At 29.6% G+C, this 15,113-nt stretch overlaps 5 protein-coding genes across 5 annotated transcripts; 4 read left to right on the top strand and 1 right to left on the bottom strand.

Annotated features, from left to right (window-relative positions):
* Positions 1-1,800: 1,800 nt before the first annotated feature.
* On the top strand, positions 1,801-2,397 carry GO595_009464 (uncharacterized protein; the record flags this gene model as incomplete). Its single annotated transcript, XM_067923152.1, has 1 exon — positions 1,801-2,397. The coding sequence occupies one exon, from the start codon at positions 1,801-1,803 to the stop codon at positions 2,395-2,397; it is 597 nt and encodes a 198-aa protein (XP_067770466.1).
* A 3,745-nt stretch (positions 2,398-6,142) lies between these two features.
* GO595_009463 (ribosomal protein L13e) lies at positions 6,143-6,718 on the top strand (the record flags this gene model as incomplete). The annotated part of the gene is made up of 1 exon (XM_067923151.1): positions 6,143-6,718. The coding sequence occupies one exon, from the start codon at positions 6,143-6,145 to the stop codon at positions 6,716-6,718; it is 576 nt and encodes a 191-aa protein (XP_067770465.1).
* A 287-nt stretch (positions 6,719-7,005) lies between these two features.
* Positions 7,006-8,232, top strand: GO595_009462 (nucleolar complex protein 4-like; the record flags this gene model as incomplete). The annotated part of the gene is made up of 1 exon (XM_067923150.1): positions 7,006-8,232. The coding sequence occupies one exon, from the start codon at positions 7,006-7,008 to the stop codon at positions 8,230-8,232; it is 1,227 nt and encodes a 408-aa protein (XP_067770464.1).
* A 279-nt stretch (positions 8,233-8,511) lies between these two features.
* GO595_009461 (uncharacterized protein) lies at positions 8,512-11,111 on the top strand (the record flags this gene model as incomplete). The annotated part of the gene is made up of 2 exons (XM_067923149.1): positions 8,512-10,366; positions 11,065-11,111. 2 exons carry the CDS (start codon positions 8,512-8,514, stop codon positions 11,109-11,111), a joined length of 1,902 nt encoding a protein of 633 aa, XP_067770463.1.
* A 3,552-nt stretch (positions 11,112-14,663) lies between these two features.
* On the bottom strand, positions 14,664-15,113 carry GO595_009460 (TKL family protein kinase; the record flags this gene model as incomplete). The annotated part of the gene is made up of 1 exon (XM_067923148.1): positions 14,664-15,113. One exon carries the CDS (start codon positions 15,111-15,113, stop codon positions 14,664-14,666), a length of 450 nt encoding a protein of 149 aa, XP_067770462.1.

Genomic DNA, 15,113 nt, shown 5'->3' with positions numbered 1-15,113 from the left:
GTATTCCATCGTCATCTAAAATGAAATATATTTAATCGTTTTTCACAATTGTGAGCTTATGTCATCGTTTACAGAACGGTTATTTCAAAATGTTGTTTATTTTCGAACTCAAAGGAGATAATATCACAAATTAAAAGGATAAGTTAATGAAGCTAAAATCTAAAAGGCGAAAAATTATATGTGAATACTTCAATTTCAGAAAATTTATGTGATTCAATTAATCGAATTTTCAAAACGATAATACTTAGAAAACCGAGTTTGTTGCATAATCCTTAAGGAGTCATGGTAATTTCACATATGAAAAGACACAAAATCATTGTTCTGTTTCAACGCAAAATCGATTAATGTAAAGTTTAGAAAAAGTTGACACGAAATTGGCATTCGAATGTGGCGTTTTTCATTCATCAATATTGCTATTATTATCGCAGTGTATTGAGACAAGTGCATTTCGGCGCTGATTTTTGATTTGAATGAGTGGCATCTTTTTAGTGAAGATATAAGTAACAATTGGCTTAGTGAGGGTGGATCTCCAAGACCAAATTCGTGCATTCCTTCTCTCAGGCCTGAACCGGTTGAATTTAGTTTGTTGTTTTGCGGGTGGAATTGGAGGAAGTAATGAATGAGTCCAAACTCTTCCATTTCTTCTTTGATTTTTAATGTAGCGGAGTTTTTCACGAAGCGATATGTGCTTTGGTGTTACGCTTTTAGTTAATTGAATTTTGAAAACGCATTGACTCCTATTTCTATTTATCGAGCTTGAGGAAGCCTTTGGAATAGGTTTTAATTGTATTGTTGCACCAAACTTAATCTTTGCTACTAAGGAAGCTGAGCGTGTTCTTGGCTGTATCTTTGTCATTAACAAAATAAAAATTTTGAACTCATCATTGAAAAACCAAAATAAAAAAAATTTAAAAATATTACTTTGAAGAAGATAAATTTATTTAATACTTATTTATAATAATATGTATAATTTATTATGCAAAATATTTTTTTAAATAAAAGATAGCACAATATTTTCATAAGATATTTTGATTTTTATTTTGATAGTTAGAGATTTTCTAGTTTACATGATTGAGTCGATAACCGTTGAATGACGAAAAATTTGTATCAAACCGACACATTTCTATCAAATGACTGTTGAAAGTGAATAGACCGATTACACATTCAAGACATATGCATAAAAATAAAGTTCAGAAATTTTAAATCAATGTCAGATAAAGCATTGTGCAAAATAAAAAAAAAAAAATCGAGCAAGTGCCACTCTGAGCAAATACCATTTAATTTTTAGTATCGCTATTTCGATGTCATTGCATATATGGTTTTATAATTATTGTTAAAAATAGAATGTCAAATTTAATAATTTTTTTGATTATTTAAACATTAAAATATAATTTTAAATTTGCACTTCTAAGTAACTTAACATTATACACCATTTCAAATGGGAAAAAATGCTAAAACTTTTAAGTTGGTTTCAGGCAGTCTCAACATTTAATTAGTTTATTAAAAAGTATTTGCCGATGGTTCAACCGCTTTTACACAAAAAATCGCCTCAAAACGTTTTAAATTTTTAAGGCGCCCCAAAATTGTGCAATTTAAAATCAAAATGAAGAAGCAGTCTGTTGTTGCTCAAACATTTGACATTAAATATTTTAATTCCATGATAGTATGTTTTTTTTCTGATACCAGAGTAAACTAAAAAAGCACATCGGATGTATAAAACAATTAATTAAAGAAATAAATCACTTTTTTACCAAGTCTCTATTGACATTAGCAGCTTCATCCCCCGAAAAACTTCAAGAGATGTATATGAAATTTGGTGCCGTTGGGATCAAGCTCTCGAAAGTCTTCCAAAATTATTCAAATGCCTTAGAACCTCTTCTTCTTCAATCAGATCAAGTCATTAAACGCCTTAATGCATCCATTGAAAAATTTGATGATTATCAAGCGAAACTTGCTGCTGTTAAAAAAGAAGATACTCCTGAAAATTTATTAGCCGAGAAAGAATCTGTTATTGCCTTTTCCCAAGAGCTTACGAAATTCCATCAAGAATCCAATCTTTTCCGTATTGCATTGTTATCCTTATTTGATGGTATTTCAAAACAATTTTGTTCAGATATCACATCGATCGCCGAATTCTGTTCTCATCTCGTTGTGCATCCCGAAATCATCAGTGCCACAAACGAAGAATTGGAGCTCGACGATTATATCATTGCGCTAATGAAAGAAGAGAAAAAACTTCCGCGAAAAGCAAGGAAAAGAAGAACGAAATCAAACGCGTCATCCGAATTATTACAACCAAAGGAGCAAATGCCATCGTCTCTACCTCCACCATCCGGTATGGCTAAATCGTTCGAAGATCATTTGGACGTTGAATATGTTGATGCGGTGTCAGATTAAACTTTACAAATTTTAATTTTTTTAATTATTTTGATAATAAGTTTAAATGTGTTTCTTATTGTTTTTGTTTTTCAAATTTTATCATATGTCAGTTAGTAATAACATAATATTATTTAATTAGCAAGGAAAATAAATTATTATTAAATTATTATGGACAATTAATTTATTGATCTAAAAAAGATTTTTAAGGAAAGATGAAATTAAATAATTATATCTGAACTAAAGAATTCATAAATCATGTTCTTTACTCTCAAAAACATTATGTGTAGCACATAATTTTTTTTGAATCTTTTATTATATTCATTTAAAAATAATTAAAAAATTTCACATAGAAACATTTATTGATTCCATTCAGCCGCCTTTTAATTTTGCAACGAATTCCTGACCGACAATTTGGCACAATGTTGACAGCAATGGTATTATCACCCATTTAGCCATACATTGCTTTGCCTCGTCATTATTATCCAATTTTAATATTTTCATTACTTCGTTTATAATAATTTCCTTATTACAAAAGAACGAATTTAATGAAGTTATATAAACAAATTTCACCAAAAGTAAAGTTTCATTATAATTTAACTGATATTTCTCGACCAAATAATAATTTGTTTCAGATATTATTGAGAATTGTTTATCAATTGGTGTAACATCAATTAACTTATAAGCGAACGTTAACATGCATTTCCAACGGTTTTCATCGTTAACCGTTTTATAAGGAAATAATTTTTCGAAAATTTGTTTAACAATTTTTTTAATTTTTTTTGTATCCTTTAAAAAGAATCTTTCTATGATTTCTTCATTATTTCTATTTTTATTCATAGATACATGGAACGATATAATCAGAAAATAAATTACTAATAATAAATCGGAGTTATTTACGAATGAATTAATTTTATATTTATAAATTAAATCGAAGAACAAAATCGAGTCGAAAAAAATCGGAAAATTTAGTTCTGAAATATGTTTTAAACAATTTCCCAAAAACATTTTTAATCTTTTTTTCTTGAAGAAAGTATTTGTTTTTAATACGATTGAAATCACCAAATCGATTTTTAATTCTAATTTCAATTCGAATATTTTATGATAATTTGTAATTAATTTTAATATTTTTTTTGGTATTTCATTTGAATCATAATTTTTATTTTGAGGTTTCGTTACCAAAAAATTATATTCCTCATTTAAACAAAATTGTTGTAACATCTTTTGATATGCACCAAAATGTGGTATTCCATCATTGATTTGCGTATATTCGAAGTTTAATTTCCCACAAGATTCATTCAATGATGTTATTGTGTTTCCAATCGAATCAGTAATAATTCGATTCTTATTATGCGCTAAAAGCGCTCGTCTTAACTCAATCACTGCCATTGGTATACCATTCGGCTTTAAGTTGAGAATATGTTTCTCTTTGTCCATAATTTTCGAGGGCACTTTCGATAATGAACTTTTAATTACATATAATATCGCAACAATGAAAACCCAAACGCCAATAAATACAAATAATAAAATTACAAATGTGATCGTGTAATCATCGCCAAAATTGGAAGTAATGCCATCAAAATTAATGATCATCCCAACGGACCAATTAACAATTGGTATTATCGATGATAAAAATTCCATTTCTTGTCCATCACATGTAAACGTGGTTTCGATTGGTGTGGACGTAAAGAGCCCTTGTGAATATGCACATTGGATAATGTTATCATCAATGTCATCAAATGAATTAAGTAAATTGTTTAAAACTTGATAACTTCGAACGGCTATAACTTTGTTTTCATTATCATAAACAACAATTCGTGATTGTGAATTAATGGGTATGTTAGCTAAAGCATTACGTAAACGACTAACTGGCATATCTATGGAAACTATGGATTTAGGTTCAGTTGATGTAGACGAATAAATTGAAATTTGCGGAAATTCTTTACTGTAATAAACGGTCGTCGCGCCGATAAATTTCGATTCAATCGCTTCCCGAAACCATAATGAGCTTGTAAGGGTATCAGGAAATGTTTCGCTTGGCTCACCATATGGAAATGATTCGTTTAGTTCATTAAAATGAGTATTCCATTGTTTGACTGTACCTCCTGATTCATTAAGATAATAAATTTTCCCATTGGTTCGATTATAGTAACGACAACCAATAATAAAGCCATCAGGCCTTGCAAAGTTAATTTTATTACCAAATTGAAAATTGGAGATTCGTGCTGAAAGAAATGCATTTAAAATGGTTCGTGAATTATTGAGGTTAAGTGGGAAAAAATCGGTTGCAAAATAATAATTCATAAAAAAGTTAGATAGAACTATTGTATCATATATAAGATTGTTGATTTGTTGAATTGACATAGAAAAAATAATTTGAGAAACATTAAAAGCATAAGATTGTTCATTATCATGATCCATTCCAACTGAAAGTAAATAAAAGATGATAAATACTATGATTGATAAAAAAAAGCAAAGGAAAAAAATTATGTAATTATACTTCTTCCTTTGAACAATGATAAAAAGATGTTCGATTCTTGTTGAATTTCGTTTCCTTTCAAATTTCAGCCAATTATGATTTTGGGTTTGACTTGCTTTTTTGATTTTATTGTAATTTGAGGTACCATTTAGTTTGTTATACTCAAATGGCATCATGATTGTCCTTTTTGTAGACATATATCTGTGGGATGTATTTTATAAAGATTATGTAAACTTTAGAATTGGCTTTGGGTCGATTTACTTCGTGTTAAATTTTTTTATTTTACAGATAACGGATTCCCCAAAAAACTATCGAAAAGCCGTTTTATAAACTTTAGAATGTGACGGTTTTTATTGGCAAAATTCAAATGGGTTCAAACAATGTGCTCATTTGGAAATCTGTTATCAAAGAACTCACATCACCAAATGTCTTCGATAATATTGTCAAATGCTCGTCAATTTTCGCAGGTAGTTTATTAGTTTTTCGTAAATATATTAAATTTCCATACGGAAAAACTTATGTAAGAAATTTAAAGAACACAGAAATAGAAGACAGAATTGCATTTATTTTTGTTCATGGGTGTGGGCCTTTTATTTTTTATTTAATTTACTTCGGATTATCTTATCATAGAATGACGTTTCCATTAATTTTGTATTCAGTGCATTACATTCATCGAGTTCTCATTTACTCATTGTTTAGGAGTAGTAATTCAAAGCCATGGCCAATTAAAAGTGTTTTATATTATTCATTAAGAACCATATTGGCTAGTTATATTAATGCTTGCTTAGTTGTATTTGATACTACTCGGAAAAATATTATTTTTAAAATTATTTTAACAATTTTATTTATCGCCTCCGAATCATTAGCATCAATTCATGACTACATTCTATGCTTTTTAAGAACAGCTGGGGAAACGGGATATAGAATTCCTGGCAATTTACTTTTTCATCTCATTAGTTGTCCAAATTATGCAAGTGAAATCTTTTCATGGACTGTTTACTGTTTCTTTTTCAAAGCGTCATTTGCTGCGTTTGTACTTTGGTTTTTACACACAAGTAATCTAATTTCACGGTCGCTTGATGTTCATATTGCATATAAGAAAATGTTTTCATCAAAATACCCACCAAACCGGAATGCATTACTGCCAATTGGCAGCTGTTCTTTAAATAAATTTCCATATTAATTTCGAAATGAACATTTTAATTTTTGAACTTTGAATGGTTTATTTTGAAATTTTCATAACCGGTTAATTTACGGTTAGACTTGGTCTGACCTTTTTCTGCTTAGATGGTTTGCAAAAACAACAGAGTTCCAAATGATCACCTTCGTAAGGATTGGTTCCGTCGTATTAAGTTCTATTTTGATGACCCAGCCCGTAAGAAGAGGAGGCAAATCGCAAGAGCAATTCGTGCAAAGAAAATTGCTCCACGTCCAGTTGAAGGACCACTCCGTCCACTTGTTCACTGCCCAACAGTACGCTACAACCGCAAGGTAAGGCTTGGTCGTGGTTTCACAGTTGAAGAAGTTAAGGCTGCTGGATTTGAACCATCACGCGCTAGATTCATGGGTATTGCAATGGATAAATTCCGTGTTCATACAAAGGATGAAATCAAACAAGCTAACATCGAACGCCTTAAAGCATATAAGGCAAAGATGGTTCGTGTTCACACTAAGACTGAAAAACTTCCAGCAGGTGAATCCATTCCATCTCTTTTCGCACTTCCAAAGCAAGATCAAAAAGTTACATGGAGAGTAATCAAGGATGAAGAAAAGAAGGCAGAATTATTTAAGACCAAGCAAGCAGCTCACAAAGCATGGAGAGCATCCATCAAAGCCAAGGAAGCAGCCAAGCACAAGAAATAAACCAGATGCTAATTTGAAATATTTTAATTGTGATTTTTTAAAAAAATTGTGAGAAGTATGTTATGTTTACTAAATGTTTACAACAACAAAAAAGGGAATTCATTTCATAATACCAGATATATAATGAAAAATTAGTAAATAATAATATGTTGTCAAAAGCAAATAATTAGAAGAATCAGTAACTACAAATCAAAATTTTTATTCTCATTCAAGATAGAACTGAACGGGATCTGTGAAAAAATTAAGAAAATGGATATGGAGAACGTTTGTTCCTGCCGACCACAAAAATGTCGATCGTTGGTGCTTTAGCAACAGATGAAGGAATTCGAAATTTAGACCAAATTGTTTCTATTGTAACATCTAATGGTGCAGAATTTGATGATGCAGTATCTGAATTGTCATCTTTTTTTATTCGTCATCTTCAAACAGGTATGCTTCCTTTTGCAAGTCACAAAAAATATCCAACCCCAATACAACGTCAAGTTTATTCATTTATTGATGGCAAGTATTTAGCATTTTGTAATTATCTTAACTCAACTGCATTTCCTATTAATGAAACAGTAGCACAAGCAATATCAAATCTACTCATAGAAGGCGCAAATTTAAATTCAGCATGTGCTTATATTTTTATTGAATCTGATTTAATTACAGATCCTTCTGTTCTTAGTTTAGCAAATTTCCAAAACTGTGTTTACCAGAAACTTTCAGAAAACATAATTGAAAAACGCAAAATTGCACTTCGTGTTATTTCCACAGGATTTCCAAATCCACATCCATCTTCATTTTTCTCAGATCTTTTCAAGAATTTTATTAAACTTCCCGATCTCACAGACGATGAGCTCCACATCCTTATTGAAGGTTTTGATAATGTTCTCTCACGAGTTGATGATCCTCTTATCACATTTGATTTTCTCCATGAAAACGTCAACAGAGGCCCCACAATTGCATCTCTTTCCACTCCTTATCTTGTTGAAGTCTCGATCGACCGTGCAGTCGATGTTCCCGAGTTCTATTCGATCGCGTTCAATTCCATTTCACCCGAATCCCTATCGTCACCGAAAAGTGCCAAATTTTTTGATATGTTATCACGTGTTTTATCTTCTAAAACACTTCAAACCGGAATACCTACAGCATTTGCTGTTAAATTATCACGAATGCTTTTAAGGGTTCCAGTTAATACTCAATTAGATATTTTAGGATTATTACAATATTTGGTTCGTGCACATGAATGTGTTGAAGCACTTTTAGAACCAATCGATGCGCCTGTATCTGATGTCGATGGGAAATTAGAAGATTGTAAACCACAGACTTTATGGGAAGTAAGAGCACTGCGAAATAGTTCTGTGCCAGCAATCGCTGAAGCTGCAAAAACACTCGGTCAAAGAAGGATACCTGCAGACTTCGGATCATTTAACTTAAGGGAAACAGTCGAAACGTGTAAAGCACAACCAAAACAGAAAATAAGTGGTAATTGGATGAATGGATTAGATAAAACAATTTGGAGCTTGAACTAAGAAAAATGCTCTAATGTTTTAAACATGATCAACAAATGTTTATTAATAAAGAATTCTTAAAATTTCTTATTTTGTGATTTCGATTAATAATAATTTACTAAATTTCTTTCTTTCAATAGAAAAAATTCATTTTCGTAGTAATATTTGCAGTGAATAAGTTGAATATTGTTAAAATAAAAGTGGATGAATCAAAAAGTGAACCAAATCAAAAAATGAAGTGAAATATGTTGAATACTTTACACTGAATTCAATGAACACAGAATTTAATGACCAAAGAAAATGGCTGAAAATCTTAGAGATCTTTATATAAAATCATTAGCGCCAGACACAAGTCAAGCTGATAGAGATGCAATACTTAATATTATTTTAAATTATTATAATGATCCACAATCAACATTAACAATAATTGATTTACTCAACAATGAAGCAAATGATACACTTCGACATTTTGCAGCTATTGAATTAGGGAAATCCCTTAAAATCAATTGGAAAAAAGAACTTTCTAAGTCACAATTTCTTGAACCAATCAAGTCCAACATATTAAATTTATTTTTTAAAGAAACAATCCCTTTAATCCGTCATCGCTTAGTTTATTCATGTCGTCCAATATTTCGAACTGAAGCAGAAAGATGGCCCCAATTTTTTGAAATGATTACCAAATTAATATCTGATGACAAACAAATAAATTCTATTGAATTTGCTCTATATAGTCTTAGCCACATTGCACCACATTTAGCTCCTAATACTATATCTTCTAATCTTCCATTTTTTGTATCACTCATAATGAATGCTTATACCATTTCTGATCAAAACCTTCTCTCCACAGCTTGTGGCTTTTGTTCTGTTCTTTTATCCACTGATGGACTTGAAAGTGAAGGATTAAATCTTCTTCTTCCTCCGTTTCAAACCATGTTACAAATCTTTTCGCAATCTTTTTTACAAGGAGATGAACGGTTCATTATTCAAATTGCCGAAAAAGTATGTTTTGCGATGGACAAATCTCAATTTCCAATTCCCACCAATGCAATTCTTGAAATCTTATATGCGAATGTACCACTTAATCCAATTTATGCGTATGGACCAATTATTGATTTAATATCAGCACATGGGCAAGAACTTATACCACAAATTCCACAAATCATCGAGCAAACATTACTTATTGCATCACAATTATTTGTTGATGGTAGTTATAAAGACAATGAAAACTCAATGTACATACTTGTAGCTCTTGAGAAATTATCCACTAAAGTTAAATCTCGAATATTTCTGAATCAATTATTATCCAAATTATCAACGAATTCACCACAAGAAGCGATTATATCAGCGATGGCATTATCACGTATTATCTCAACCACAAGTGAATCGATATTAAAACATATATCTGAAATCTCCAGATTTATTCTTCTTGTATTCCAAATCGATCACATTTGTGCCAAAGAAGTATCGATTGATATTATTGGCGAATTAGCGAAACTTTTAGAAGAAGGACAAAGTGATATTGGGAGTCAATTTATTGGCTTATTAATTAATGTATTAACCATTGATAATGTTGATATCTTACGAATGGCGTTACAATCATTAAAGAAGTTATTAATGTGTTGTGACATTCCAATAAATTTAATTGAGCCATGTATATCAGTATTATCACGATTATATCAAGTACAATTTAACTTACCATTAATCTTTGATGTTATTTCATATTTAATATTTTCTTCTGGTGAAGATATTACACCTTATATCCAACAATTATTACCAATCATATTCCAAGCAGCATCAATACCAGAAGAACAAGATCCAATATTAAAAGCTAATGCGATTGAAGCGTTATCAAACATTATCCGATTTTCAGATAATATCAATGAAATATTTATCCCGTCGATGCAATTATTATTACAATCTTGTCAAACGAATGATTATGATATTCGATCATCAGTAATGAGTTCATTATCGAATATATTAACACGTGATATACCCGAAATAGAAACTTTTTCTGTTCCAATTCAAACACTTATAACATCAATTATTACTGAAGAAATTACACAAGATGAAAATACTAATAATAATAATAATGAAGAAAATGAAAATGATGATGAAGATGATGAAGAAATGGAAATGTTATTTGCAGGAAATCAAAGTCAAATTAATTCAATGATTAATACATTTTTATTAATGAAAAATATCTTTAAGCGTTGTCATTGTTTAATACCTTCAGATCCTACACAATGGCTTTCGTTTTGTTATGTTTATATGGATTCAATCACTGAAGATTTAGTTGTAGCTTCGACATTAGCTGCAACTTATATACATCTTTTATATCCACAAATTAATGCAACGCAATTTTTCACAATCATATTAAAACATTTCGATGAAGAAGATGGTGCTATAAATGTTTCGACATGTTTTAAAGTTTTTAGTCGATTTTTAGAGAACGGATATAATTTACCTGATGACTTAATAATGGAATCAATTAAATATGGGAAAATCGGATTAAATAATAAATTGGAATGTCAAAATGAAGAAACTGATAATTCGGAAAAAGCATTTTTAACTTTATCGATGCAAATATATCGATTCTTTGCTACAATTGCAACGAAAATTCCGAACATATTTCCGATTAATGAATTTTTAGATCATCGGAAACATGTTGAAAGTGAATTCGAATTATCGCAATATATTGGAGTTTTACGGCAATATTATATTAATTTCTTAAATAACATACCATCATTACAAAAGAAATTCATTCTAAAAGCATTTATAGATAATATATCAATTTGTAACTTCACTGTAATACCTGAGCCAATTATAGCTATACGTGAAGTAATTGACAACGAGCCAAACTTAATGTTACAAAAAATACCGGAAATACTCCAGAAAGTTGATATATTATTATTCGAACAAGAGAATTCTGGTCAACTTCATTATTGGGCAACAATGACTGACGTTATATCATTGTTATGTTCTTTGATGTTAAAATTCCCACAAAATTTCGACTTCAATAAATATTTACCAAAAATGTTGACATTATTACCTGTTAAAGGTGATGAAATGGAGGCTCAACATATTTATCAATCTTTATTGATGTTAATACAGAATATACCTGATATCGCGAAGGTTTTCTTGAAGGAATTTTTACGAGTATTCGTTCAAACGTTGGCTTACAAAGAAAAAGTTTTGGGATCATTCAAATTGAACGAGCAGACGTTAAGACAAATGATTCAATTTGTAAAAGAAACGATACAGGGGTGCCCCGAAGTCATTGGTGAATTTATAGGTGATCAAGCATCGATAAATAGATTTCAACAGAGAATGTCTTCTTTTTAAATAAATATTATTAATATGATTTTTGGCTATTGGCTTATATAAAGGAATTGTAAATGTGATAGAAATAAAAGAAAAAATTATCAATTTAATTACATATGAAATTCCAAAAACACTTTCATTACCACCTAAAATTCTTTAAAAAACACAGAAATATATAATGAACTATATATAAAAAAAAATTAATGTAATCATTTGACTGAATGAAATGAAATTCTAAATTTTATCAAATTTATGAACGAAACATTATATAATATAAATAAGCATTAACATTAAATACCTTTTAGTTCAATTAATAATTTATCAATTTCATCATGTCCATAAAAAGATGCTGTATAAAACGATTCAAATAAATACCAAATATTTCTATAAAACATGAAATTTCTAAAATAAGCTTTGAATAAAATCAAATAATATTATTAGCATTTATATCAATTCCTTCTTTTTCAATTAGTAATTTAAAAATATTGGGAACAAAATACTTAAATGTGGAAATAAGTGCAATTAAAAAAAAAATGTAAAAAATAAAAAAAAAATCATTTTATTTATTTGGCTCATAATCCAGTGTACTTGTTTCAAATTCTCTGATTTCATCACTTTTCAAGACTAAGTTGGGATCCTTGAGTATATATCTGCACCCGTATTTAATTGATGTAACGCATCGAGGTCCATGTTTATCAAATTGATAATCAGATGCATAAATTGGCAAAAATTTAACAGATTTTCTATTGATTCCATTATAATAGTTATTTACGCGCCACATTTCCTTCTTATAAAATAATTTATATACGCCCCAATGAAAATAATTATCTGATAATATAAAAGCATTTAACATTTGTACATTTTTCGGTAAGACTGTTAAACGCTCACCTTCTTTAAAGGACGTAATAAAAATTGTGTTTACTCCTTGTGTAGATTCGATCTTGCGAAGTTCTTCTTCATTAATGCCTTTAGCATAGATGAAATTTATTTGTGAAGGAAGTGTAGATGTTCGTTTTTTGGAATAGCGTTCAAATCTTGTTATCACTTTTGATAAAGTAACATTATCATGAAGTATTATATATTTATCATCTTTTGCATCAAGTTTTATACCTGTTAAAGATTGAAAAAGAAGTGTTGAATCATGATTCGGTTGATCATAAAATACATATAATGGTTGATCACTTTTAACCAATCTTTTTGTAATTTGACCCATATCAATTACACTAAATTTTCTTTCTCTAATGTCTCTTTCCCAAATATAAGGATATAAGGTTGTTGTGGAATCATATTCATGTGTTTTATTTCCTTCATAAAACAACGATAGTATACTCTTTCCTAAAATTATTACACCATTATAATAAACATTTGCAATTGTTCTGATAACCGGAATATATCCAATTACTTTGTTTATTGGCTTGTATGCATTTATTGCAATATCACTCCAGACATCAGCATAAAATTTTATAATTTGGTTAAATGTTGTGCTTTGAGATTTTGCCTTATTTGCATAAAAATATGAACGGACATCACTTTTAATTTCGCATACATACTGGTTAAAGTCAACGAATGGTATTTCTTCACTCCCTAAAATATATGGCAATACAATATTTGTATTAATATTAATTAATCCTTCTAAATTCTCTCTTTTTTCTTTTAGATCATCAAATTTAGAAATAGAATTTATTTCTGCTGTGATCATTGTATTAAGAAGCATACAACATGAACAACAATATCTAAGAGATGAGTCAAGTGTATTTGGTATTTTTTCATTTTCAAATCTCAAAACAAGATTCATAAAGTTCATAAAGTATGGATCAAATAATGGATAAGAACTATATTTCAGTGCTTGTATGTATTGGTCGGATTCAAATTTTACTTTAGGTATGGAACTTAAAATATAATATAAACTTTGGTACACTGTATTAACATAACCAGGATAATTATGTTCAACATCTCCGAGTGGCAATGGCATTAATGAATCTGGCCTATAAAGGTTTTTTGCAATATTATGCTCATTCCACCATAATTTTGTAAATCCAGAAATATTTACTTTATATTCTTCAGGATCCATTAAATGCAAAACATTATTTAGGTCTTGATATTTTTTCACAAGAAAATAAACTTTTGATAATGGAAAAGATGAAGAAAGTTGTGCACGACGAATTGTTGTTAATATTGTTTTCATATCATCAACTTTATCATTGAAATTAGATACAGTAAGACATATTGTTGTTATTGATGTAAATACTGAATTAACTTTATCCAATACTGGTTTAAGATTTAATTCATAATCTTCATCGCCAATACCTTGTGAATCAATGAAAAACATTGCCGTATCCTTATCAATATCAAGTGAATTACATTTCTCTTTTAGTTGACAATAATTATCATCAAGCCTATTAATTAAATCAGAAACAATATATGGACCATCAATTAAAATTCCTTGTGTTTGACTTTTTATACCCTTACCTGCATAAAATGCCGCGTTTCCAGTAAGTGTCCGAAGAAATGTAGATTTTCCTGATTGATATGGACCAAAGAGCATCACCAAAACAATTGATCTATCTCCTGCTTTTTTCAAAACAGACTCAAATACATCTAATAATATTGGATAAGATCCTTCTTTATTCGTTGGATGTGGTTTTCCAGGAAGTTCAATTAAAGGTGTTGGAATAATAAAATTATTTAATGGACATAATGCTGAATCCAATAATTGATTTTTATATGTGTCAAGAACTGATCTATTAACTTGTAAATCATCAAGGCCATTCTTTATCTTCTTAAATATATCCTTTGATTTTGTCCTTTTACTTGGATCCTTTTTAATGCATTTCATAAATATTTTTTTGAATAAATCCGGGATTTTAGATGCTATTTGAGGAGGATTACCATCCGCAATGTTCTCATTAATTTGTTGATTACTCAAACCTTTATAAGGAGGAGATCCAGAAAAAATTTCATTTACAAGAAGCCCAAATGAATATACATCAGTTTTTGGTGTATATTGTCCTCCTGATAAAACTTCAGGTGCAATATATGGAAGTGTGAACATTAGTTCTCCTTTAGGATTTTTATGTGAATCACCAAAACCTGCAATAATTGGATGAAAGTTATCATCAATGAGAATATTATCATTTAAGATCATGATGTATTATACCTTTCTCATGAAGATACTTTAAACCAGTAGCAATTCCAAAGATAATCATAGTTTTTGTAAGTAAATTCCATTCTGAAGGAGGTGAATTAATGATGTTACGTAAAGTACCATTAATATAAAACGGGGTAATAAGAACTGCCTTTTTGTAATCAGGATTGGAATAAAAACCAACTAATGATTGGACTGCTGGATGTGATAATTTACATAACGTCTTGAATTCATTAACAAGTGATTTATATGAATCTTCTGTTAAGGCTCTTTTCATTGCAACGATTTGTCCTGTGTATTTGATGATTCCTCTATCAATACAGAATTTTCCTTTATGTATATTTTTTTCTGAAATTTCGAACAAGTCAAGAGAATCAATGATACGACGTTGTTCTTCCTTAGTGAATTCGTGCTCATTTCTTTCTGAAACAAGCAT

The sequence above is a fragment of the Histomonas meleagridis genome (genome assembly GCF_020186115.1).
Source record: "Histomonas meleagridis strain 2922-C6/04-10x chromosome Unknown contig_9, whole genome shotgun sequence".
Taxonomy (NCBI): Eukaryota; Parabasalia; order Tritrichomonadida; family Dientamoebidae; genus Histomonas; species Histomonas meleagridis.
The sequence above is the reverse complement of the archived record's forward strand: the minus strand, read 5'-3'. Positions and strand labels throughout refer to the sequence as shown.